At 64.9% G+C, this 26,135-nt stretch overlaps 2 protein-coding genes across 5 annotated transcripts in view; both read right to left on the minus strand.

Annotated features, from left to right (window-relative positions):
• Window positions 1-8,481: 8,481 nt before the first annotated feature.
• Window positions 8,482-20,562, minus strand: SLC35C2 (solute carrier family 35 member C2). Of its 3 annotated transcripts, none has more exons than XM_055137694.1 (10): window positions 20,485-20,562; window positions 15,257-15,530; window positions 14,860-15,010; window positions 14,506-14,569; window positions 13,908-13,980; window positions 12,496-12,664; window positions 12,321-12,404; window positions 10,233-10,408; window positions 9,849-9,978; window positions 8,482-8,707 (listed from the first exon to the last, which is right to left on the minus strand). In XM_055137694.1, the coding sequence occupies exons 2-10, from the start codon at window positions 15,374-15,376 to the stop codon at window positions 8,568-8,570; spliced, it is 1,107 nt and encodes a 368-aa protein (XP_054993669.1). In that variant the 5' UTR covers window positions 15,377-15,530; window positions 20,485-20,562; the 3' UTR covers window positions 8,482-8,567. The 3 variants fall into 3 exon arrangements, with proteins under 3 accessions (XP_054993669.1, XP_054993671.1, XP_054993670.1); XM_055137696.1 differs by lacking the exon at window positions 20,485-20,562 and adding an exon at window positions 19,800-20,055; XM_055137695.1 differs by lacking the exon at window positions 20,485-20,562 and adding an exon at window positions 18,435-19,173.
• A 921-nt stretch (window positions 20,563-21,483) lies between these two features.
• The window catches only part of ELMO2 (engulfment and cell motility 2), a 32,604-nt gene continuing 27,952 nt past the window's right edge, over window positions 21,484-26,135 (minus strand). For both annotated transcript variants that reach the window (XM_055137693.1, XM_055137692.1), the window contains 3 exons: window positions 25,480-25,562; window positions 23,792-23,869; window positions 21,484-22,633 (listed from right to left, as the gene is read on the minus strand). In XM_055137693.1, the coding sequence (XP_054993668.1) occupies window positions 22,433-22,633; window positions 23,792-23,869; window positions 25,480-25,562 (362 nt within the window). In that variant the 3' untranslated portion in view covers window positions 21,484-22,432. The remainder of the gene's footprint in view (window positions 22,634-23,791; window positions 23,870-25,479; window positions 25,563-26,135) is intronic.

The following is a 26,135-nucleotide window of genomic DNA, read 5'->3' on the forward strand; positions in this document are numbered from 1 at the left end:
GGAACTCTCCGCATTTGGAGAAGAGAAAGCATGAGTCGGTCTCACCAGACACCCAGGCTGTAGGGCCTGAAGGGGTTAAGTGCTCGCGGGGAGCTGGCGGGGGCGTGCGGAGGTTCAGGTAGAGGCATGTGGGGTGTCCCTGGGGAAGTGATATTTGAGCAACAACCTGCAGGCGCTGGAGCCACCAGGAAGGTGGGGAGTGAAATTCATCTGGGGCCCAGGGAGCAGCCAGGCTGGGGCTCGGGGGCTGCCGGGAGCAGGAGACGCCCCCGGCCAGGAGCCGGTGACGGCGGGAGGAGGGCGGGCCAGCAGGGGCTCTGCAGGGCTGCACTTGACCGCCTGGGACCCTGAGCAATCATCAGAAGAAAGGGTCTCCTCCCCAGGAAAGCAGACCCTGTGGATCCACGCCAGTTGCCAGCAGTCTGACAGGTGCGGCTGACCTGGGTTTGGCTTCCAGCACTAAGTGGGGGTCCCCAGTCCCCGACTTCCGGGAGTGACCCTGAGCATAGAGCTAAGAGTCGCCCCCGAGCATTGCCAGGTGGGATTCGCCGTCCTCCACCCAATTCCTCTGGGCACAGCCCCAAGCCAGATGTTTATTAGAGGCCTCATCTGGTTAACGTGGGCCCTCAGACGTAGCATGACGAGTGTCATCTTTCTCTCAGGACTCCTGCTTCCAGAATATACTCCTCCAAGAAGAACGAGAAATAAGAGCACAAGACTCTCACTTCCCATCCGCCACCCCTTCGTCCACCAACCCATCACCCTTGCAGTGATAGGAACACCCACCCAGTCATCTGTTCACCGACCAACTCAACTTTCCATCCACCACCCACCAAGCTTTCATCTATCCATCCATCCATCCATCCATCCATCCATCCATCCATTTACCATCCACCATTTTTTTTTTTTGGTTTTTGGGTCACACCCAGCAATGCTCAGGAGTTACTCCTGGCTCTGCACTCAGGAATCACCCCTGGCAGTGCTCAGGGGACCATATGGAATGCTGGGAATCGAACCCGGGTCGGCCACATGCAAGGCAAATGCCCTACCCGCTGTGCTATTGCTCCAGCCCCAATCCACCAATTTTCTATCCATCTATCCATTCATGCATTCACCTATCACCCACCATCCATCCACTGCACACCAATCTCCCATCCATCCATCCATCCATCCACCAATTTTCTATTCATCTATCCATTCATGCCTCCACCCATCATCCACCATCCATCCACTGCCCTCCAACCTTCCATCTATCCATCCATCCACTGCCCACCAATCTTCTATCATCCATCCATCCATCATTCATCCATTATCCACCCCACCCCACCATCCATCCATCCATCCATCCATCCATTATCCACCCACCCATCCATCCACCCACCCCTCCACCCCTCCACCCATCCATCCATCCATCCATCCATCCATCCTTCGTTCCACCCCTCCTTTTGTCTTCACATCCATTTACCCAATAAGCTTTTGTCAAACATCTACTAAATCTTGGGCCCTATGCTCGACAAAGCCGCTAGAGATATGAATAATATATAATATTTGATCTCCACTTGCTGTTGTGGGAATGGATGTCTCTGGAAGGGTAGCTGCGAAGTCAGAAACCATGGCTTGTCCTCACAGAGGGAGGCTGGGGACCCGTAGTTACGGGGTGTGCGTTCCTTTAGAACCCTTTGAATTTTGTCGCGTCTGTTTGGATTCACTATCTAAACAGTTTAAATTAAAAATATATGTACATCTCCTCCGGATTCCCAGCGTTTGCCTTCCTCCTGATTTGAGGCAGCGTTGCCGGAGTGCAGAGATGAAGGAAGGCCGCCCTGCTGTCGGGAAGCGGATGGTCTCCTGGGGAAGAAACAGGCGTAAACAATCCCAGTTCCTTGTCACCTGAGGGGCAGACGGAAGCGGATGGTCCCACCCGCTTGCACCGCCGAGCCTTGAATGCGCTTGAAAACGGAGGTGCCTGGGTGGGGGACGGGAATGGCTGAGACCCCCCCAGCTGGCTCAGGCTCTTCTCTGCACCCCTGCACGCGCCCCCTTTCGTCCCCAGCCCTGGAGCTAGGGAGGCTGGACAAGCAGCTGGGATGGAGGATTTGGACCCTCCCCTGGTCCCCGGGGGCCCTGTTTTGGCGGGTGGTGGGGGCTGACAGAGGCAGGAGCCCCCCCCCCCCGAGGGTCGGGGGAGACAGTCCAGCTCCTGCAGAAACGGGGTGGCCTTTTCAGAGGCGCCCTTTGAAATGGAGCAAGAATAACTTTAAACAATAAGACGCTGCCCAGCTCCCCCTGGCTGTTTCCCAGGCAACGCCCGGCTGCCCAACAACTGTTTGGTTCTTTAAGAAACCACGCGGCCCTCCCCGAGGTCAGCCCCCGCCAGGGAGATGAAGGGGCGGCGTGGGCGCCCCTCGCCCGCCCGTCCTGCGTGCGGGAAGCCAGGTCAGCGCCGGCAGCAGTGACATTTAAATCTGATGCGCCACGTTCTCGATGAACCCGGAGCCGCTGCTGGCTGCCCCGGGGCGCCCTGCTGGCACACTGCCATCTCCTGCCCCGCCTCCTGGTCCCTCTCCGGGTGCCCTCTGCTGGCGGGGTCACGGCTCGGAGCTCGCCCTCCACTTGCTAGCCCCCTGGTGGCTGCTGCGAGCCCAGGGTGGAGCCCCAGTGCCGAGCTCTGGACATCACCGGACTCACCCCAGGGGCTCCCTTACAAGCCCTGCCTCGGAGGGGAAAGTCCAGCTCAGTTATGGTGGGGGGGGTTGTCCATTTCTGGGAGGGGTCAGTTACTGGGAGGGACCCATTACCTGGAGCAACCCATTACCCAGTAATGACCCAAGGGTCCATTACTAGCAGGGGGAGCCGTGACCCAAGGGGTCTGTGACCAAGAGGAGGGTTTTATTACCTGGACAGTCCGTTGCCCAGAGGACCCCATTACCCAGAGGGGCCTGTTACCTGGACGGGTCTATTGCCCAGAGGACCCCGATATCCAGAGGGGCCCGTTATCTGGACGGTCCATTGCCCAGAGGACCCCGTTACCCAGAGGGGCCCGTTACCATTGCCCAGGCTCCAGAGGCTGCAGTCACCGGGCAGGGGACACTCCCACCGGCCGATGCTTCCCTGCCCCATTTGCCAGAAGGAAACAAGGAACCACCCGCCCCCTCCAAGCGCGAGCGGCAGCAGCCACTTTGGGGGCCCCCCCGTTTGCCTCCCCGGCAGGAAAGCCATGAGCTGCGAGCAGGGGAGTCCTGGCTCTCTGCGTGCCCCAGGGGAACCCCAGGAGCACTTCGGGCCTCCCGGAGCTCGCAGGGAAGCGGAAGCAGCGTTGGGTGGCGGATCCTGCCGCACCATGGCGGGGGGGGGGGGGGGGGCGGCTGGAGGAACTTTAACTGAATCCTGGCGGGGAACTCGCCCCTGGGGGCTCCGGAAGCCGCCGGAGAGGCCCGGGGAGTCGAGGCCGCTGGTGAGTCCCCCCGAGGCTGACTTGAGGAGGCCCCCATGAGCTCGGGTCAGGTCCTGGCCCACGGAACATTCCAGCAAGTGTCGGCTCTCTTCCTGGAGAGGAACGGGGGTGCTGGGGTGGGGGTATGGGGGTTCTGTCTCCTGGGAGACACAACACGGGAGAAAGTTAAATTTAGAAGAGCCCAACCGGGTCAGAACCGGCCCCTCTCTCGGGCACAGCCAGCTCCACCTCGGGTGAGGCTGGGAAATTGTCTTCGGCCCCGACAGAACCCAGAGGCCGAGTGTCCTCGTGTGCAATGAGAAGGCCTGAGCTGGCCAGGAGGTGGGGAGCCCCCTGGCTGTCTGCACCGCTGGCCTTGGAGAGGGGGGTCCCGCCCCGGAGCTGGGCAGAGGGAACTCAGCCCTGCACCCCCACCCCCCTCCCTGACACGCCCCCTCCTGCTTCTCGCTTCTTCCTGTGTACGCCCCCCACACCCAGCCCCACCTGGCGCCCGGCTCCCCTAACTCTGCTAAATAGCAAGCCCCGAGGGGCGGCGGCGGGGGGGTAATGGACCCCCATTGGCTCCCGGCTCCCGATCACCACCGTAATTTACGAGGCCTGAGTGAGTCTCATTTCCCCAGTGCGCGCGGAGTAATTAACTATTAATAAAAGCATTACTGAGTTAACCACAGGGGCATGTTTAATTCATGGGGCAGCCCGGGAGGGAGCCGGGTGGGCGGCCCGGGCAGGGAGGGGCTGGGGGACGCTCTTCCCCGCGCTTACATCTCAGCTCTTTCCGAGGGTGCTGTCCTGTCAGCCTGCAGGGGTGGGGGGCTCGTCCTAGAGGGGGTCCCGGTCACCAGCCCTCCCCCCCATGAAGTGGGAAGAGGGGTGGCACGGGGGAGGGGTGGCCAGGCACCCCAAGACGGGGCCCACGGGGCAGGGGGGCTTCCTCCAGCTAGGAGCTGGGGAGGTGATTGGCCCTAGGCAAGGCACTGGGGGAAGGTGTGGGACTAACGGCCCCCCGTCCCCAGGTGGGCTGCAGGAGTCAATCTGGGAAACGGTGTTTGCGGGGAGGGAGGGATACACCTGCCTTTTGGTCAGAACCTGCAAGGATCGCTAACAGGGGCCCCCTAGCCCAGGCCCCTCTCGAACCCATGTGGTCATCCAGTGACCTGATGCTTGCAGGGCGCCTGCCTGGTCTCACCGGGTCGGCCCTCTGTGCCCACTTGCCGCCCGGCCTGGTGAGCTCAGGTCTCTCGGCCACACCTGGCTTCCGTCTGTCCTTCCCATTGTCCATCACACAGTCACTCACCTCCCTACCCACGTGCCCACCCGTCCACCTGTCCATCCGTCCACCCATTCATCCGTCATCCCTCCATCCAGCTCTCCATCTATTTATCCGTTTATCATCAGCCGGCCAGCCGGCCCGCATCCATCCCTCTCTCCATCTGTGTATTTACCCATCCGTCCACTTGCCTATCCATTGCTCACCCATGCGCTTCTCTATTTACCCACTCATCCATCTGTCCCTCGATCCATCATCCATCCATCCATCCCTCTTCATCTGTGTTTCCCTCTTCACCCACTCATCTGTCCATCATCCATCCACCGTCTCCATTTACCCACTCATCCATGTTACCTCCCTCCCTCTGTCCCCCTCCTTCCACCCACCCAGCCATCGTCCATCTATCCATCCATCCATCCACCTCTCCATCGATTTGTCCGTCTGTCCATCCACCTGCCATCCATCCACCCATCTCCCCTCTGCCCTCAGCAGCCCTTCACTCACCCGCCATCCACCACATTTCCCCCGGTGTTTACTGAGCACCTACTGCGTCCATCTCTGCCCTTGTCTTGTCTGATTTGCTCTAGACCAGTGGTTTGGGGGCGGGTCACCCTCTGCCGGGAAAATGCGCCATGCACGTACCATGCCAAGGGCTGCTCCTTTCCCCTGCTGAAGCCAGGCCGTGGAACCTGGGCCTGGGGGCTCAAGCGTGGGGTTGTTCAGACCTCTCCGTGGATAAGACCCCCGCCTCCTGCCCCCTCTCCTGCCAGGCTTGTTTGGAGACCTGACCGGAAGGGAAGACGGTGTCCAGAGCCACACCACCTCTGGGCAGGATGTGCCCAGGCAAAGGTCTGACCTTCTTACCCCCTTGTGGCAGAACCCTAAAGGGTCTTCCTGCTCTGGGGGCTTCTGGCGGGGCTGGCTGGAGCCGTCTCCAGGGCTGTTCGAAGCCCCTTTCTGTCCCTGGCCCAGGCCTGCAGCCTCCTCCTCCCACCCCGGTGCTCTTCCTGCAGGCCTCAGTCCCGCCCCCTCATGCTCCATCCTCACCAGAACCTGCCTCCCCGGGAGCCGTTTCCGAGGAGAAGGACATCCCACATCCCGTAGAAGCGCCCCGAGGACAGACAGTATCTCTGCACCCTCTGCACCCTCCCCGGGCCGGGCGCCTGTTCCCTGTCCCGAACTGTCTCCCGGGGGGTCCGTCCTGCCCCTCACTCCCCAGCAGGTGAATTTGAATCCCCCCAGGAGAAGGGCTGGAGCCTGCAGTGGGAAGCCGTGGGACTGGGCGAGGTCAGGCTACTGGGTTAGTGCGGAGCAGGGCCGGGGCTGGGGGGGCCTCAGGGCTGCGTGAGGAGGTGCCGGGAACAGAGACAGACCGTTCGGGCGGGGTGTGGACAGCCCCTTCCTCCCGCAGGGCCCTCGGAGCCGGCCTGGCCTCCTGCAGCCGTAAAATCCCCTTTCTTCTCCGGGTTGGAAATTCCTTCCCAGAACAAACAGCCTTCAGGGGTGTCGTGGCGGGAGGGGCGCCGGGAAGGCCAGCACCCGCTCCGCCAGGAGTGCCCAGCACCCAGCTCTGGGCCAGGCCCCCGCAGGCACCCGCAGGAGAGCGACCCCATCACCGATGCGCGATGGACGAGACCCGTGGGTGGGTGGGGGGCCCAGGTCACACGCAGGCACGGGGCCGGCTCTGGGAACGTCTGTTGTGGAGCCCGAGTCCCCTCATGCAGCTGAGCTTGGTGGCCGGTGCCTACCACAGTGCTTGTGGTGCTGGGGGTCCGTGAGCCACATCATGGGCCACCAGGACGCTGAGGGATGCCATGTCCCACCCCACCCCTGCCCAGCTGAGTACCGGTGGCCCCATGCACCGAGTCCCCAAGGACAATGTCTGGCCCCCAAGACCGGTGCTCGATTCTGCCCGTGCCCCCCAACGCTGCTGAGCCTAATGGGTGGTCTGGGCTTGCGCCCGGGGGGTGCTGTTCTCAGAAGCTTCTAGACCCAGCTCCCGGCCCCACCACGAATCGGCTTCTCCCAGGGCCACGGAGCTCACTCTCCGGCACGGGGGTCTTTGGGGAGTTTCTCTGGGGGTGATCCCCAGGGCCCCGTGGCAGGGCGGGGAAGGGAAGGAGCCCTGGAGGCTGCTCTGCCAGCTGGGACCCCCCCACCCCACACCCCACCCATGGGCATCCTGCGACAGGGTGGGGGGCAGTGACCTTCCGGGGCAGTGGCCACTGCTCTCGCACCTGCAGTCTCCGGCCCCCCGCCCCCCGCCGGAGGCTGCTTGGGGACAGACACCTCAGCCTTGGAGAGACAGTCACATCCTCGGCTTCCCTCGCCGGGTTGCCATGGCGACGGTGCAGCCCGCGCGCTGCAGTGGCTGCAGACAGCATGGGTGCTCCGGGCTCCGTCCGCAGAGGGCGGGCGCCATCCGGTCTGGAGGCCAGGCCAGGGGGCGGGCCGGGTGGGCGAGGGGAGGGGGGGGCGCCTTCTCGGGGCTGGTAATTGAGGGGATGTCACTGACCCGACACGCAGGGCCCCTCTCTGTACCCTGCAATCAGGGCACCAGGCAGAGGAGCTCCAGCCTCGGGCCCCTCCCCGCCCTCCCCTGCCCGCGCGCCCTGCAGGCCAGGGGCGACAGACAGCAGGGGAGCCGGGCGGGGGCGGGGAGGGGGGGGAACGACACCCCTGCCCTCCCTCCTCCCGGGACGAGCCAGGGCCTCTGCTCCCTCCTGGGCCTGCCTCAGCCCGAGACTGGACTTGGGGAGATTCTGGGGGCACATTCCCCGCCCCCCCGCCCGGGTCCTGCTAGGCCCTGGCCTGTCTGCGGGCAGCGAGGGCCCTGAGCAGCCCAGAGACCCCCCTGAGCTGAGTGAAGGGGCCAGGCCCGTGGCGGGAAGTTTGTGGGTCCATGTCTAAGGGATGGGCCTTCTGTCCCTGGCAGGGTCGCCTTCTCGGCTCTGATGGGGCCGGGGCAGTCACAGGAGCCGCTGCTCCCATCCCCGCCGCCCTGCAGATATCCACCTGCTCCTCCACCCACTTCCAGGGTGGGGGTGGGGCTGGGGCCGGCCATGGCCCAGGGGCACCTGGAGCCTGATGCAATGGCGCCACCTGCTGCCCAGGGCTGAAAGCGCCTCGGTCCAGGGTCCAGGCCTGGGGGGGGGCGGGGAGCAGTCCCGCCCCTCAAGCCCTTTTCCTGTTTTCAACAAGGAAAGCCTGGCCGGATAGCACAGCGAGTAGGGCGCTTGTGGATCCCGGCTCGATTCCTGGCACCCCAGAGGGCCCCCTGAGCCCCCACCAGGAGTCAGCCCTGAGCGTGGCCGGGCGGGGGTCGGGAGATTGGGCCCAGAGCCAGTGTCCTCCCTGCTTTAATCAGGAGTGACCCCCCGGAGGTGCTGGGATCAGACCGGGGCTGGCGGGATGCAAGGCCAGCGCCTCACCCGGCCCAGCCCCTGAGAAGGGGGCCCCACGCCCCCCCCTGCTGAGAACACACGCATGACCCCGAGCCCCTGGCTGCCCCCTGAGGGGGGCTCTCAGACTAAATAAACAAGACGTCCGTCACCCCTCACCTGGCCCCATGGCACGGCACCAGGGCGAGGTGACTGGTTTGGGGTCACACGGTGCCACAGTCCAGGCCGGGCCGGGACGAAGCAACACGCTGTCCCGCCCGCAGAAATGGGGTCTCCCTCGGTGGGCGTCCCTGGGATGAGGTGGGGGGAATGGAGGGAAGAAGGCGCAGGCCGGAGCCCACCCCCAGGCGGCACCGGGCCGTGGACCAGAAAGCCTTTATTTGCAAAGGATAAATAGACCCGCTCTCCCAGAGAACACGCCCGGCACAGGCCCAGCCCCCGGCCGTCACGGCGGGCCCTGCGCCACGAAGTACTCCTTCTCCTCGTCCGCGCAGTGCTCCTCCTCCTCCTGCGCGTGGCTCCGCAGCAGCAGCTCCAGGTCGGGGCTGGAGCCGAGCACCCTCAGGGCCTTCGGGGGCCTCTCGCCTGTGGGGGGACGGGGGGGGGAGGGGGGAGCTGGAGGGGCTGCCGCAGCCGTGAGGGCTGGAACAGGGTACGGGAGAGCCTGCCACAGCGGGTGGATGCCCGCGAGAGTGCGTGTGTGTGTGTGCGAGTTTGTCTGTCTGTAGAGTGTATGTGTGTGTGTGTGTGTGTGTGTGTGTGTGTGTAAGAGAGAGAGAGAGAGAGAGACACGGCAGGACTGTGTGTGTCTGAGTGTGTCCAAGAGTGTGTGTGTGCCGAGAGAGCAAGAAGGCCAGTGCCTGCGTAGGGGAGGCCGGAGCGGGGTGGGCGGGGGTGGGGGGGACAGGGGACACTGGTGGTGGGAGATGTGCACCGGCGGGGGGGCGGGTGCTGGACCATGTATGACTGGAACCCAATTATGAACAGCTTTGTAGTGGTCTATCTCCCAGATATGCAATTAAAATTTTTTTTAAAAAAAGGAATGTGGAGTTCATGCCCGCTGCAGTCCGCTTAATCAGTGGGTGAATACATAGCAATACCCCAACATTTAAAAAAAAGTGTGTATCTGAGTGTGAGTGTATCTATGAGAGAGTGTCTCTGTGTGAGTGTATCTATGAGGGTGTTTCTGTGTGTGTGTGTATCTGTATGCCTCTGTGTGTGTATCTATGAGAGTGTGTGTGTATCTGAGACTGTATCTATGAGTGTGTGTGAGTGTAGCTATGAGACTGTGTGTCTGTGTGGGTGTATCTGTGAGAGACTGTGTATCTATGAAACTGTGTGAGTGTTATCTATGAGACTGTGTGTGAGTGTACCCATGAATGTGTGTCTGTGTTAGTGTATCTATGATACTGTGTGTGTGACTATGAGACTGTGTGAGTGTATCTATGATACTGTGTGTGAGTGTATCTATGAGTGTGTGTCTGTGTGAGTGTATCTATGATACTGTGTGTGTGACTATGAGACTGTGTGAGTGTATCTATGAGACTGTGAGTGTGTCTATGAGACTGTGTGTGAGTGTATCTATGAGTGTGTGTGCCTGTGTGTGAGTGTATCTGTGAGAGACTGCGTGTGTGTCTATCAGAGACTGTGTGAGGGTATCTATGAGACTGTGTGAGTGTGTGTGTGTGTCTGCGAGTGTCCGTTGGGGCCGTGGTGCCGGCGTTACCTCTGGAGTGCATGGCCTTGAGGGCCACGTGCAGGGAGATGCCGGAGAGGCAGAGGGCGAAGCCGAGCCAGTTGAGCAGGCTGATCTGGTCGCCCAGCAGGTGGGCCGCCAGCAGCAGGGTGCAGACCTCCTGCGGGCAGAGGGGGCAGAGGGGCGTGAGCTGCCGGCGCCGGGCGGGCAGAGGGGCCCAGCGGCGCTCAGGGCCCCAGTGGCTCCCGCAGGGCAGAGCGGGTGGGGGGGAGGGAGGTGGCTCCACAGGGGCTTCTGCTCTTCCCGTCGGGGGCAGGGAGGGGGGTCCCTCGGGTGGCGTGGGGGAGGGCGGGCCTGCCCAGAACACGCGACTCCCCCCTGCCCGGCCCCCATCACGGGGGTCCTGAGCCGCACCTTGAAAATGCCGGCGATGGAGAGGGTGAGGCTGGAGGTCCTGGAGACCAGCAGGAACTCGGAGAAGCCCAGGCCGAAAGCCAGGAGGCCGCCCAGGAAGAGGCTGCCCAGCACCCACAGCAGCAGCGCCAGGTCCTGCGAGCGGAAGATCTTCTCCGACGTGGACAGGTGCAGGCCTGCGAGCAAGGGGCACGCTGCCAGCTGCCGCCCGCAGGGGCGCCGGCCCAGGGCAGGGGGGCCTCCAGGGAGCCAGGGGCAGTCCAGCCCAAGGGAGGGGACCGGTGGGGCGTGTGCATGCGTGTGCGTGTGCATGTGTGTGTGCGTGTGCGTGTGCATGTGCGTGTCTGTCTGTGCAGCTGCACTAACTGCGGCCCAACAGGGGCACCTGTCCAGGAGAAGGCCCCGGGCGCCCCTCCCCCTCCACGTGTCAGTGGCCGGAGCCGCCCCTTGGGACCAGCTGCTGCTGTTCCTGCCTGTGGCCCTCGGCCGGACCGGTCAAGCCTAGCCCGACACACTATCTCGAGACTGAATGACACTGCTGGGACAAGGGCGGTTTCAAAACACACACGCACGGACACAGACACGCACACAAATACCCACTCATAGACACACAGACACGCACACATACACTCACAGACACACACTCACAGACACACACCCACTCACAGACAAACAGACACACACACAGACACACACCCACTCACAGACACACAGACATGCACACATATACTCACAGACACACAGACGCGCACATACACACTCACAGACAGACACACATACACTCACTCACAGACACAGACACGCACACTCACAGACATGCACATATACACCACAGACACATAGACACGCACACACACACTCACATAGATATATACACACTCATAGGCACACAGATACACATACACTCACTCACAGACATACGCATATACACCACACACAGAAACACTGACACACAGACACAGACATGCACACACACTCACAGATACACAGACACAGGCACATACACTGACTCACAGACACACACTCACAGACATGCACACACCGACTCAGACACACAAGAGACACACACACACTTGCTCACACACATACAGACACACACACACACACTTGCTCACACAGACACAGACACATAAACATGCACTCACGGACACACAGGCACAGACACACACACATACACCATAGACACACAGGCACAGACACACCACTCGCACACACTGGCACACAGGAGCACTGGCCGTGTACCAGACAAACGCACCGCCCACCCAGCACTGGTGCCAGTATTCTCTTCCCTCTCCACTCTCCCCTCCCCCGGCCCTTTGGAGAAGGCCTGTGGGCAGCTCCCCGCAGGCGAGGCCCGGGGTGCGAGGGGGGGCAGAGCCACCTGTGGGAGCAGCGGGTGGGCGGCCGTCCTGGCCCTGCGCCTGGTCCGCGTGGGGCTCGGCTGCTCGGGAGCCGGGAAATTGCGGGGATGCGGGGAAGAGCAACGTAAGTAATGAAGGCGCTCGGGGGATTAATTTAGCAGGGAAGATTAAAGGAGGTAAATCCATGCGGCTCTGCTAAGTGCCCGCGACCAGGGGCTCTGGGCGCGCGGCGGGAACGCAGGGCAGGGGCAGGCGGGGGAGCGCGAGTCTGGCGGGGGCGGGAGGGAAGGGGGGGAGGTGCTGCAAAGGAGTGAAGGGGGCTGTGGAGTGATTCTCCCTGCTGGCCGGGCAGGGAGGGGGGACGGGCTGGGGGACCCTGCCTCCCGCACCCCCTCCAGGCCAGGAGGGCACTCCCAGCCCACCGCGGAGGCCACCCCCTGACTCCTGGGGCCCCCCCGGGGCTCTGGACAAGGCTCCCTGCCCTGAGGCTTCAGGCCTCAGTTTCTCCACGTGCAGACGGGGTTCCCCAGTGCTGACGCCAGGGGGCGTGGAGGACGGGTGACACCTGTGGTGGCTCTGAAGGTGGATGGCTGGTCCGAGAGAGGGTGGTGACCTCGCACGGGGAACAAAGCTGCCCACCACGGAGGGGGCGGGGCTGCACATAGGGGGCGGGGCTGCACAGAGGCAGACACGGGGCGGAGTCCCGGGCGCCCCGCGACAGACGCACCTTCGAACACGGCGAAGAGCGGGAAGAGCCCCAGGAACATGAGCGGCTGCAGGTGGAACATGGTGTCGATGGGGTTGTGCAGGCCTGCGGCGGGGTGGAGGGGGGCGGGTCAGGCCGGGTGGGGGGGGGTGCCCGCGGCTGCCCCCGCCCCCGCCCCGCTCCGGGCGCCCCGCACCGAGCTCGGCCTTCTGCAGCAGCATCTGCGTGAGCGTCCAGCGGATGCCGCCGATGAAGGAGGCGCCCAGCACCAGCGCGAAGCCCTCGAGGTTGAACTGCGTGGACTTGTAGGTGAACATGAAGAGGCCGCCCGCGATGAGCAGCACCACCAGCACCAGCGCCGCGCGCTGCGGGGCACGGGGTCAGCACCGGCCCAACTCGGCCCGCACCCCTTCTCCTCGGGCCCCTCCCGCACCCCTTCTCCTCGGGCCCCCTCTCGCACCCCTTCTCCTCGGGCCCCTTCTCGCACCCCTTCTCCTCGGGCCCCCTCTCGCACCCCTTCTCCTCGGGCCCCTCCCGCACCCCTTCTCCTCGGGCTCTCCTCTCACACCCCTTCTCCTCGGGCCCCTCCCGCACCCCTTCTCCTCGGGCCCCTCCCGCACCCCTTCTCCTCGGGCCCCCTCTCACACCCCTTCTCCTCGGGCCCTCCTCTCACACCCCTTCTCCTCGGGCCCCTCCCGCACCCCTTCTCCTCGGGCCCCTCCCGCACCCCTTCTCCTCGGGCCCTCCTCTCACACCCCTTCTCCTCGGGCCCCTCCCGCACCCCTTCTCCTCGGGCCCCTCCCGCACCCCTTCTCCTCGGGCCCTCCTCTCACACCCCTTCTCCTCGGGCCCTCCTCTCACACCCCTTCTCCTCGGGCCCCTCCCGCACCCCTTCTCCTCGGGCCCCCTCTCACACCCCTTCTCCTCGGGCCCTCCTCTCACACCCCTTCTCCTCGGGCCCTCCTCTCACACCCCTTCTCCTCGGGCCCTCCTCTCACACCCCTTCTCCTCGGCCCCTCCCGCACCCCTTCTCCTCGGGCCCCTCCCGCACCCCTTCTCCTCGGGCCCCCTCCCGCACCCCTTCTCCTCGGGCCCCTCCCGCACCCCTTCTCCTCGGGCCCCCTCCCGCACCCCTGATCCTCGGGCCCCCCTTCCGCACCCTTTCTCCTCGGGCCCTCCTCTCACACCCCTTCTCCTCGGGCCCCTCCTCCCGCACCCCTTCTCCTTGGGCCCTCCTCCTGCACCTTCTCCTTGGGCCCCTCCTCCCACACCCCTTCTCCTGGGTCCCTCCTCTTGCACCTTCTCCTGGGCCCCTCCTCCCGCAACCCTTCTCCCAGGGCCCTCCTCCCGTACCCCTTCTCCTTGGGCCTCTCCTCCCGCACCCCTTCTCCTCAGGCCCTTCCTCCTGTACCCCTTCTTGGTCCCTCCCCCCCGCACCCCTTCTCCTGGGGTTCCTCTTCCTGCACCCCTTCTCCTACGGTCCCTCCCTCCTGGCACTTCTCCTCAGGTCCCCCTCCTGCCCCGCCCCCGAGTCCCGGGCTGCCCTCCGAGTGGACAGGCTGCCCTCCGAGTGGACAGGCCTTCTCACTCCTGGTGTCCGGGCCTCACCAGCTCCTCCAGCTTGAAGATCAGAGAGAAAATCAAGATGAAGAGGACGGCCGAGGACTTGGTCATCGTGTACCTGAGAGGGAAGGTGGCCGAGATGTGGCGGGAGTGACCGCACCCCGTGTGGGACACGCAGGCCCCTGGCTCCCCGGGACAGAAGCCCAGGACAGAAGCCTTCGTGGGCACACACTCCGGGCGAGGTGGGCACTGGCGCCCGTCCTGACACTCGGGGCTGGGCCAGGCTGGTGGATGGGGTGGGGGCATGTGCTATGGCCCGACGCCTGACAAGGGCCACTCCGGGCCCTTCTATTGGGAGGCCCGGTCAGGGCCATGGGAGCTTCCTGGGGAGGGAGGCTACGGGGCATGTGGTGGCAGGAGGGGTGCGGGGTGGGGCGTGGGGTACCGGGGGTTGGGCTACTAGGTAAAGTGTGGCATGCAGGGTGGGATGTGGGGTGCGGGGAGGGGTGTGGGGTGCAGGGAGGGGTGTGGGGTGCCGGGCGGGCTGTGGGGTATGGGGTGCCGGGCGGGCTGTTGGGGTGTGGGAAAGGGTGCGGGGAGACGTGTGGGGTACGGGGTGCGGGGCGGGACACTGCACACTCACAGTGAGACGGTGATGTAGAGGAAGCTCCAGTTGGACAGTCCCACATCAAGGGCAGTGGCCAGAGCTGTGGGGGACAGGCCGCCCGGTCACCACAGATGGGGCCACTGCAACAGGCGTGGCCACCAACAGTCCCGGGACCGGGGGGGCGCCCCCTTTACTCTGGGCAGCGGCTCTTTCTTGGGGTCCAGGATGTCCTTTCTGCCCAGGAACCGAGGGGCTGCCTCCTGACCGCCCCCCAGCCCAGGAGATGGAGGGTCTGCTCCTGCATCAGTGCTCGGCCCGTCTGCATGGTGGGGGCTCCCCTCCCCCTTTCTGCCCACGGCTGAGCCCCGAGCCTCGCTTGTCCCAGGCTACCTGTGGGGGCCACCTTCCGGAGGTAGTCGGCCCAGCTGAGCACCACACGGGCACGGTGGCTGGAGCACTGCACCACTGCCCGGGACAGCGCCGAGAAGAGGAAGATGACGGCCAGGTGCAGCATGGTCATGAAGAGCGGGAAGTGGAAGCTCTGGGCGGGGGAGGCGGGGCTCAGGCGCGCGCCGCGGGGCGACAGGCCTGACCCCCGGCTCCTGGCACCCCCCAGGCCCTCCGGGGGCCCGCCCGGGGTGGGCGATCATGGGCCCTGCGCCCCCACGGGCGGCTGTCCTCACGGGTGCCCTTGGGAACTCCCCCGGCCCCCCTCGCCCCGCCCCATCCCCCCTCGCCCCAGCCCCCCCCCCCCCCGCCCCGGCCCCCCTCGCCCCTGCGCCCGCACCTTGGTGAGCCATTTGTTGTAGAAGGTGATGCCGATGGAGAAGCAGTAGTAGAGCAGCACGAGCCCCAGCGTCAGCCCTGCCCTCCACACCAGCGCCAGGTCCAGGGCCCCGCGCCCCATCCAGGGAGGCGCGCCCCGGCGGGCTCAGCAGGCCAGGCTCCGGCCGGCCCCAGGGCACACCACGGCTGCCGCGGTCCAGCGCCTCAGAGCTGCGGGGCCCCCGCCGGTCCTGTCCATGGCTCCGGACACGAGCTCGCGTCTCCCGGGCGTGAGGCTGGGGGGGGGGAGAAGGCAGCTGGGGAGGCCGGGCTGGGGGCAGGCGGGCGCGTGGACGCCGTCTCCCTGCAAGGCCGGCGGGGTGGCACCGGGGCAGCGGGAAGAGGCTCCGGTGGGCAGTGACCACCCTCCCGCTCTGGCCTCCGTGAGCCATCGCCACGGCGACGCCGCCGGGAGGTCAGTGCTGGCCGGGGACGGAGCTCCGCGGGGAAGGCTCACTTCCTTGCGTGGGTGAGGCCCCGAGGAACACCTCTGGCGTTGCACATGCATGCACACACACAGACACACACACATAGACAAACACAGACACACACACACACACACATACAGCCCCTAGTCAGACCCACAGCCCAGGCCAGGGCAGCAGACTTGTGTCCTCGCCGTGCCGTGGGGTGATGACTGTTACTCGGGCCACATCCACCCACGTCCCCTGGTCGCACCCGCCACCGTGCAGCCTCTCCCCGGGGGACCGGCACCTCCCGACAGCCCAGCCCGCCCTCCCGGCCTCTGCCTCGGGGGCTGCCGTCTGATGGGCCCCTGCGATGCCAGCGGGTGCGTGTGGGTGGTGTCTGCGTGCCCAGTGGGGCTGTGGGTGCCGTAAAGGCGGGGTCGCCGTGTCCGCGCCGGCCTCACTCCCAGCCGCCCTGTCCACAGGCCCTTCATGCTGGGCACGGGTGCGAGAGTGCCGGGGCTGAGGCGGGCCGTGCAGGAGCCCGGCAGAGAGTAGGGAACGGCCACTGCCATGAGACCTGGGGATTTCCCTTCCCCGGGCCGTGGGAACAGCAGCCTGGGCCACCCGGTGTGTCTGTCTTCCCTGGTGCAGGGCGTGTCACCCCACTGAGAGGCCGCCTCCTCCCGGAAGCCCTCCTAGCCCTGGTTCCCCCGTGTCAGTGCCAGAGGTGACAGAAGTTTGTACCCTGGAACCTGGTTATCACAATTCCCCTCCCCCTCGGCCGCGGGGAAGCTGGCTGGAGGCTGCCCAGAGGGCACCCAAGGTCACAGACTCTGGCCGGAGAGACAGCGTGGGGCGAGGGCAGCTGCCTGGCTCATCACCTCGAATAATCCTGAACACAGAGCCGGAAACAAGCCACCGGGGAGTGGACAAACTCTGCCAGGCCCCACCGGAACCGTGTCCCCCCCCCCCGAAGTCCCACAGAGAAGCCGCCGCGTGCCGACACGGAGCCGAACTCCCAAGCTTCCAGGGCCCGAGGCGCTGAGCGGTGCTCGTTCATGGCTCACGGGGGCTCTGACTGAATAAGACAGTGATCGCTGCGAGTTCAACCTCCCGACACATCCCCAGCTCTTTGTGGGTGGTTTTTTGCAGGCCACACCCGGAAGTGCTCAGGGATCAGGCCTGGCAGGCTCTGGGACCACTCGGGGGTGCTGGGGATTGAATCCCGATCAATTGCACGCACGCACACACAGATACACACATAGGCAAGCGCCCTGCCCGCCGACCGGCTGCTGCGGCCCCAGTTTGGAAGAGCCGCACTCAAGAGTTTGGGGCTGATTTGGGGGCTGGGGGCGGGTCGCCATGGGCGCCAACCTAGGGGTCCAGCACGCTGGGCCCCCGGGGTGTTGGAGCTGCCAGTGACATGGCGACAGAAGCCTTCACCTTGCTCGTGCCACTCGCTGAAGCTCTCCCGGGAAGTGACAGTGCAGCTTGCTGTACGCGGGACCTTCCGTGCTGACACTGTCTTATTTATCTGCCCGCCACCTGCTGCCTGCTACGGGCCCCAGATGTGTCTCCAGCTCAGAACATGGGCCTGGCATGCCTGGGGCCCTGGGGCCAAAGTTCAGCCCCGTGTGGCCATCTGTTGGGGCCCTTTCTCTTCACTTCTCTTTCACAGGACGAGCAGAGCCGCTGGGTTCAACAACTCAGCAGAGGGCCCGGGAGAGATCAGGGGGCCGCAGTGCACACCCCAGTCCCAGGTTCCGCCCCTGACATCCGCCTGGTTCCCCAAGCACTGAGCCAGGAGTCAGGCGCTAAGCACTGTCCAGCGATTCCACAGAGGCAGGCTCTGCTAACCTTCTTTCTCACAAGAGGCTCGTCAAAACTGTCGCAGGCTGGGCAGGAACCCGGAGCCACGGTGCCCCTTGAAATGCCTCTTGCACGCCGGCCTCGCCGGACGCAGCCCTCGGACCCCGGGTACATTCTTCGTAGGGTGACTGACGCCCTGCACCCCCTGCCCGGCCGCCCCCCTCCTGCTTCCGTGGCGGTGCTCAGAAGGACCCCTCCGGCCTCATCGCATCACACACACGGTTGGCTCCATCTTCAAGAAACGTTCCTGGTTTTCTGTCTGCTTTGGGGCCACACCCGGCCATGCGCCAGCGTCACCTCTGACTCTGCACTTAGGAATCACTCCTGGCGGTGCTCGGGAGACCCGATGGGATGCCGGGGATCAGTCCCTGCTCTGCCATGGGCCAGGCAAGGCCCAAACATTGCTGGTTTATGCCCACACAGAGACCCCTTGCGCCCACCCCCAACTCACATAAAAAAAAAAAAAAAGAATTCCAAAGGCCCTCACAGGCTTTGATTCACCGTCACGTCCAAACCACCTCCCTCCGTGATAGGATGCCTCAGTTTCCCATACTGTCGTTCCCTGCACGCAGGGTCCCGCCTACCCAGCTAGAGCAAGGGGCATCCCTGCACTTGGTGACGGCTCCCACTCTTTCCTCTTCACCCGGCTGCCTCTGGGGTGAAGGGGCTCTTCGGGGCACCCGGGGCCTCTGCCGAGAGGCACCCCCAGAACGAAAACGCCCCGAGCCACCTGAGGGGGCCGGGCTGCTCCCGCCAGACAGGACCAGGGCACACGGCCCTGACCGCGCGCTCAACTCTCGCTCACCCTGGAGCCCCCGCGCCCTGCAGGCCCGCCCGTCTGTCTCCCCGCCTGGGGCCCACCTCCTGGCATCGCGGCTGCCGGTCCCTGCTGGGCCACTGCAGAGGCCTCCCGCAAGAAGCAGACGGGACCCCCGGGGCCCCGCGGTGGGCGCCGCTCACGGGGCTGACTCTCCGCAGGCCACTCAGAAGGAAGCCCGAGGTGTGCAGAGAGACAGGCAGGAAGCAGAGAGGGCCGCGGGCTGTCCGTGAGATAAAGGACACCGCAGCCAAGGGCCTGCCAAGAGAGCGGGTTCACCCGCCTCGGGGCAGCGGGGCGCGGGGGCGGGGAGGTGCCGGGCTCTGCCTACTGCGGCGTGGGGCTCAAAGTGCGGGCTTGGGCGGCCTGAGAGAGAGGAGAGTGGACAGTGGGGAAGGCATTTGCCTCGCATGTGGCCGACGTGGGTTCGATCCCCGGTGGCCCTCCCCTGAGCACCCCGCCAAGAGTGATTCCTGAGGCCAGAGCCGAGGGTAAGCCGTGAGCATGGCCCCCAAACCGAAACAAGATGTGTGGGCCCGGAGGGGCTGCGGAGATCGCCTGGCACACAGCCCACCTGGGTTCGAATCCTGGAATCACATATGGTTCGCCGAGCACAGCCAGGAGTGAGTCCCGGGCCCGGAGGCCGGTGTAAGGCCCGAGCACCGTGGAGTGTGGCCCAACGAAACAGAGCAACGAGCGTACCCCAGGAGTGCAAGAGACCTCAAGGCACATCCGGGGTCCTCGGTTTCCCTCCCACTGGCCTTCGGACCTCAGTTTCCCCAGACACAAAGAGGACGAAACCATCTGTCTCCTGAGGGCAGGCCCTGGAAGGCCGGTCCCCTCCTGCCTCTGCAGAATTTCTGTCCCCAGAGCCCCCTGGCACTGCCAGGTCTGGGCCAGGGCACCCTTCCACCACACACACACACACACACACACACACACACACACACACACACACACACACACACACACACAGGCCCCGCGGGGCAGGCTCTGATCTTACATAACCGATCACTTCCTCCTTGGGATAACATCTGGCCACCCCGCCTCCCCCGTCCACTGGCTCCAATCCTGTTTCTCTGAGACGCTTCACACTTGGTCCGACACCATCTGGGAGCCTCAGGGACTGAGGGGCTGCGGGGGCCTCCTTCCCTTCCCAGCAGGGGCCGGCAGCGGGGTGTGCACCCACTCGCACACAGCTCGCCTGTTCGGCCAGTGGGACCCCCCCACCCAGACGGCCCTGCCAGCCTGGCCATGCTTGGGGGCCACACCCAGCAGGGCCAGGGATGGAAGCTGGGGGTCTCAGATACACCAGGCTGGACCCCCCTTGAGCCTCCCCAGCCCGGCTCCTCTCTCTTGCGCACAAACTCCCCACCCAGGGCGTCCTCAGCCCCTCCTATGAGCTGTACCTGCACTTCCCAACGCCTACTGGGTGTCACCACTAGCCGCGCTCAGGCGCCCCGAACAGAATTCCCGACTCTTGCTCCAATCTGCTCCAGCCACCAGCAAGGATGTTAGGAGCAGAGCGACCCTGGGTACTCGCCCCAGCCCCCCGAAACCACGGATGAGAATGTTCTCGCTGGCCCCTCCTTCTTTTCCTGCTGGTCAGGGGGCACCTCCCGTGTGCTTCGAGACCCCTGAACCTCTCGGTGGGACTCACTGCCCTGCCTCAGGCGAGCTGGGCTGTCCCGGGGCTGGGGTCCCCGCTTCCGGTTCCCGACCCCTCCCTCCAACGGCGGGGGTCCGCACAGCTGCGGGGAGGACGGGGGTGACGCCTCACACACAGGAGAGTGGGGTCTGCAGGACCCAGGCAACCCCCTGGGCAGGCCGCTGGGGAGGGGCTCCGTGCGGCCGGAGCAGCAGCCGCGGGGCGCCCCTGCACCTGCTCTCGGCTCTGCACACCTGCCCCCTGCACCTGCTGCGCGCTGGACCCCGAACGCGCCTGCCCAGGCCCGGGCATCCCAGCGCAGGCCCCGGGCCCCTCCGCGGCGTCCGGCTGCGGGGCCCGGCCGGCCGCGAGCAGGGCACCCCCCCACCCCCCACCCCGACCCCGCTCCGGCCAGCGCCGCCCGCCCACCCGCGCGCGCCCCTCACCTGGCCGCGGGCGCCGGCCGGACGCGCTGTCGGAAGTGGCGGCGCGGGGCGGGACTTCCGCCGGAAGTGCCGGGGTGGGCGGGGCGCGGGGCTTCGGGGGCGGGGGGCGCGGCCGCGCTGGGCACTGGCCGGCCGGGCCAGCGGGGCTGGAAAGTCGGTCTCTTCCGTGACCTGCGGCGCGCCCGGGGTGGACCCAGTCGTGGCCGATGCACCTGCAGCTCTTGCTGCGCCTGCTGCAGGGACGCCGACCCCTCCCCGGGGAACGAGGCTGGAGGGGGAGGCTCGCACCGCTCCCCGGCGCCCCCCAGACTCTGGCCAGGGCAGGTGGAGGCCCCAGGAACGCTGCCCGCGACCGGGATCTTCCTCATCCTACAGGAGTCCCGGGCGCTGGTGGGGAGGTCCGGCCTGGGCGCTTTGCAGCCGCCTCTTGATGCCGCGGCCGGTGCCCGTGCCCCTAAGGCCGCACCGTCCTCGGCCCGGCAGAAGGCGCGAGGCCAGCCTGCAAGCAGGGCATTGTCCCTGCCGTGGCCCACTGGCATCATTCACTGGGCACCGCCGCCAGTGGGCTCCCACCGCCCGCGCCTGCCCCCAGCCCCGCGTTTTACACTCCCACTTCTTTGCAGAGCGCCTGGCCGAGGGGGCAGGGCCTGTGTCTCTCCACCGCCCCTGGGCTGGGGGTGGGGATGGGGCAGTGCACCCCACAGCTGGCAGCTGGGCACCACTCCCGCGGGCACAGTGCATGCGCCGTCCCTTGGCCCCATGTCCAGCAGGGGAAGGCAGGGGCTCGCTCACGGGGACTCCAAGCGGAGGTGCTGTCCCAAGTAGGCTACATAGAACAGGGCCCAGCGGTGTGCGCCCTGGAAGGGGTCATGGTTGTGGGCGCCCCAATCAGGGGTGAGGGGAGCTGAGGGTGCAGAGCAGGAAGGGGGTATGTGTAGGGGGTTGGTGCCAGCATGAGCAGGTGTGGCACCTGGGGCTGGGCATGAAGGGTGCCCACACTCAGTGCGTAAGTGAAAGAGTCTTTATTGAAAACAGGTTACTGGCACGCCCAGAAGGGCCCCTTTGCTATGTACCAATACAACTGGCCTCCAATGCTGCCTTCCTCACACGCCCATCCTGGGGTGGGCAGGTCTCGTATAAATATATATACATGTCTGTAGACGTATGGCCGAGAGTAAAGAGAACAGTCTTCTTCCCAGGCAGTACTGGCCGGTGGCCGCCGGTGCCAGGTGCCCGGCAGCGGCTGTGCGGGCGGGGGCGGGGGGAGGTGACATGCCGTTGACACAGCTGTGGCCTTGGCAGCCCCTGAAGCCATGGGCACAGAACCACAGTGCCAGGGCGGGCGCGGGAAGGCCAACACCCTGAGGACAGCAGACCAGGGGGGGCGGCGTCTTCAGGTTTGGGGCCCCTCCTGCCCCAGGAAGGAAAAGCGACAAATGCAGGGCGGGGGGTGGGGGTGGGGGGTGGGGGGTGGGGGCGGGGCAGGGAGACCTCTGTGCCAGCCCTGCTGTCTAGCCGGAGGTGAGCGGGAGGGCCTGCATGTCTGGTTCGGCTGGGGGGAGGGACGGAGAGCCATGAGGGCAGGGAAGAGCCAGGGCGGCGGCTACGAGCTGGCACGGGAGCCCGGGTGTGAGATGGGCACAGAAGCTGCCCCCCCGCCCCGGCCGCTGGCAGAGGCTCCTGGGGTCCCCGTCTGGGTCCAGCCTGGACCTGCAGTGGGCTGACAAGATGGGCTGGGGGCTGTGGTGACACCCAGCGGCAGCCCAGGGCGCCGGGTTCCTGGGTCCCCTTCAGGCGGTGCTGGGGAAGGGGGAGTTGAGTGGAGAGGAAGCCCCGGGTGGGCCGACCAGCTGCCCAGTGGTCACTGCAGGTTCTGTACAAACGGAAGACAAGGCACCAGACCGAGGGTCGCTCCTGGGCCCAGCCGGGCCGGCGGCCGCGCCGCAGCTCAGCTGTAGTGGTAGACGAAGTCATAGCTGCTGGGCTCTTTCGGCACCGGGGGCGGCGCCTCGGGGATCTGCACGTTCTCCAGGTCCAGCAGCCGCAGCTTCATCTCCATGCTCAGCAGCGTGTCCAGGTCGCTCTTGGTCAGCTCGCTGGACATGTCCTTCCCCAGCAGGGCGCTGATGCCATCGATCCAGATGCAGTACTGCAGGGGCGGGGTGCAAAGGGTCACTGCCCAGGCCCCCCCCCCCCCCCCGCACTGTTCCACGTCAACCAGAGTGATCTGGGGGCTCGAGCCCCAGCAGCCCCTCCCCTCCCCCACCCAACAGCCACCGGGCACTGCCAGAGCCCCCACAACAGTAAAACTGCTAATGCAAGGAGATCCCGCTTTCCAAATAAAAAGCATTTGGGAGAAGAGCAGGGACCAATCGGGATGGTGTCATTCATTTTTGCAAAAGATCAACTTTTTTTTTTTTTTTTTGCTTGTGAGGGCATACCTGGCTGAGCTCGGCGCTTACTCTCGGCCCTGTATGCAGGGTTTGCTCCTGGGGGTGCCAGCCCAGGCCGGCCGCATGCACGAGCCTTGCCCACTGTACTCTCTCTAGCCCAGTATTTTTGTTTTGTTTTGGGGCCACACCTGATGGTGCTCAGGGGATCATGTGTGGTGCTGGGAATCAAATTAGGGTCGCCCCAAAGGAGCCGCGCACCAGGCAAGTACCTCCTGTGCTACTTCTCAGGTCCGTCCTTCTAGTGTTCATAAGGGATGTACACTTTTTTTTGTTTTTTGGTTTTTTTTGGGGTGGAGGTCACAACTGGCGATGCACAGGGTTACTCCTGGCTTTGCACTCAGGAATTACTCCTGGCAGTGCTCAGGGGACCATATGGGATGCTGGGACTCGAACCCGGGTCGGTTGTGTGCAAGGCAAATGCCCTACCCACTGTGCTATCACTCCAGCCCCAGGGATGTACATTTTAAGGTGGTTAAGATAGTATGAACTGTAATTTAAGAATTGCAATTACAGGGCTGGAGAGCTCAGTGGGCTGGATCTCTGGCACTGTGACTGACGGTGCCCAGAGCACTGCTAGGAGTGACCCCTGAGCACCAAGCCAGGAGCCCCAGGCATCACTAGGGGTGTCCCCAAAGCCAAAAACCAAAAGAAGGAAACATATCATTAACGGGCTCATAAAGGCCGGAGAAAGGCGCGTGCGGAGGCGAGGGGCAGGAAAGAACCCGGCAGGTCTCCATGGCTTGCAGGCCCCTAGCTCCGGGAGCTCGCCACATGCCGGCGGTGCGGGAAGGAGAGGTGCGGGAACCTCAGCCGGGAAGCGCCTGCCCCGGCGCCCGGGGGCCCCTGCCGCTCACCTCGTACTTATTAGGCGCTATGAAGTTCAAGGTCTCGTCGGGGTCGTAGAGGATGGAGAATGCCAGCTCCAGCACCTCCTGAGGAGAGCAGAGGGGGCTGTGAGGGCCCAGCCCGACCGCCCTGGCGCCGCACACCAAGGTCTGGGCCACTGGACTGGCTGTCTGGATGGGGACGGCGCCACTGTGGCCGGAGGCGGGGCTCAGTGGCGATCGGCGTAACCACCTGCCTGAGGAGTGTGACGCCTGTGAGGGTGGAGAGAGAGAGCAGCTTCTCGGCAGGGAGGGTCTGACCGCCGCTGCCCGTGAGGGCCCGTGGCCTGAGAGAGACGGCCTGGTCATGACGGAGAACCTGAGCAGGGCCAGTGTCTACGGCCACGCCACCCTGAACATGCCCCATCTCGTCTGAAGAGGACTGGAACGATAGTGCAATGGGAAGGGTGCTGGCCTTACATGTGGCCGACCCGGGTTAAATCCCCAACATCCCGTATGGTCCCCCAAAGGACCACCAGGAGTAATTCCGGAGTGCAGAGTCGGGGTAAGCCCTGAGCTTCGCTGGGTGTGGCCCCCAAATAAAAACAGACCAAGAGTCTAAAGAGCCACTGCAACAAAAGCAAGTTTTGGCCAAAGAGAGGATGACCCGACCGCCGGCCAGCAGCCTGTGGTGGAAGAGTAGGGTTCGCTTAAACCCCGGCATCCAGGACAGTGCGGCAGTAGGGACACCACGCCACTCAGCCCGGGTCCCGGCGGGGGCCCTCTCGGGGGCGGCTGGCTCTTTTAACAGAGGGTCCAGCTGGCCCACGCAGAGGAGAGGCGGCTCAGGACTGTCCCTCAGAGGCCACATGCCACCCCACCCAGGCAGTCACACAGAGACAGGGGTCCCGCCTGGCCGGGCTCAGCGACTGGATCTCTCAACCAGCTGCAGTGCTGGGACTGAGCAAACTACAGCAGACCCAGGGGAAGGGCACTGGCAAGAATCCCGACCCCGGGAAACGACGCTGGGAGTTGGCTTCTTCGACACCCAAGTGCACGGAGACAGAGGGAAGGCAGGAGAGCTAGAGGGAGGGCCGGGAGTTCCCAGAATAGTCACTGTGTGTGTATGTGTGTGTGTGTGTGTGTGTGTGTGTGTGTGTGTGTGTGTGTGTGTGTGTGTGTGTGTGTGTGTGTGTGTGTGTCTTGAATCGGTATTGTGAATGAGAGAGAAAGAGAGAGAGAGGGAGATAGAGAACACTTATGCGCACTCACATGCACACACACACACACACACACACACACACACACACATACATACACAGAGTACGAGTCTATACGCAGCAAAAAAGCAAGTCAGGACATTTCTAGGACAACCCGTAGAAATCCAAACACTGACAGAATGTCTGGAGCCAGACGGGTGTTTAGGCACGGCCTCCGTGCTTTCAGCGGGGTGAGAGCCTGACGCTCGGGCCCAACGCTCCGAACAGCCCTGGCACGCAGGGCTTCCTCGGTGCACTGAGGGAAGGGGCAGGATGGTGCTTGTCACTGAACCCACTCAGTGAGAACGTTCCCGTCTGGGAGCGCTGAGGATTCCGAGCCGAGCGTCCTGCGGTGGGTGCGAGTGCGTGCGTGGGGGCATCGAATGTCCCAGAGGGTGCTGGTGTGTGGACTCGGGGTTCCTGCCCCTCTGGCCCGGCCCTGTCCCGGGGCCCCCTCACCTTGTTCTGCTTCAGCGCACTCTTCTCTTTCATGTGGGGACAGTCCTTCCCGGTGACGATGGCTTTGATGTCTGCGACGGGAACTGAGGGACGGGACGAGGCGGCGTTAGCTTCTGGGGGCTTCTGCGCTGCCAGTGGGTGCTGGAGGCCGGGCCAGGGGGAGGAGCTGCCCGGACCCCCAGCCTGCCTCGGCTCTGCCGGGGAGGGCTCGTGACGTCCCCTCGTCTTGTTTCTTACTGAGCACGGCCCTGGCCTGCAAGCTGGGGCCCACCCAGGGGCCTTGTGACCTGCCGCGCCCCCAGCAGGCAGAGAGAGCTAGTGGGATCTGCAGAGTGCCCCAGCCCTCCCTTCTAACGAGGGGCAGGCGACAGCAACTCTACTTCCCAGAAGGATCCCAGAGGCAGGCACGAGGGGCGGGGCCGGGGAGCCCCCAGCAGTCCTGCCCATTGCTCCCGGGGACGGAGGGTCTGTCCCCACCCTCTCATCTCCAGGCTCCAGGGCCTTCCCCAGCCTGTGCTGGGGGCCAGGCCACAGAGCCGAGCCCCAACTACCAGCTCCCAGGAGGTGATCAGGCCCCGGCCAGGCACGGCTGGAGACAGCCTGACGCCGGGCCCAGCCCCGTAGTGCCAAGGACGGAACCAGCGCGAGAGGACAGC

Source organism: Sorex araneus, chromosome 5 (assembly GCF_027595985.1).
Source record: "Sorex araneus isolate mSorAra2 chromosome 5, mSorAra2.pri, whole genome shotgun sequence".
Lineage (NCBI taxonomy): Eukaryota > Metazoa > Chordata > Mammalia > Eulipotyphla > Soricidae > Sorex > Sorex araneus.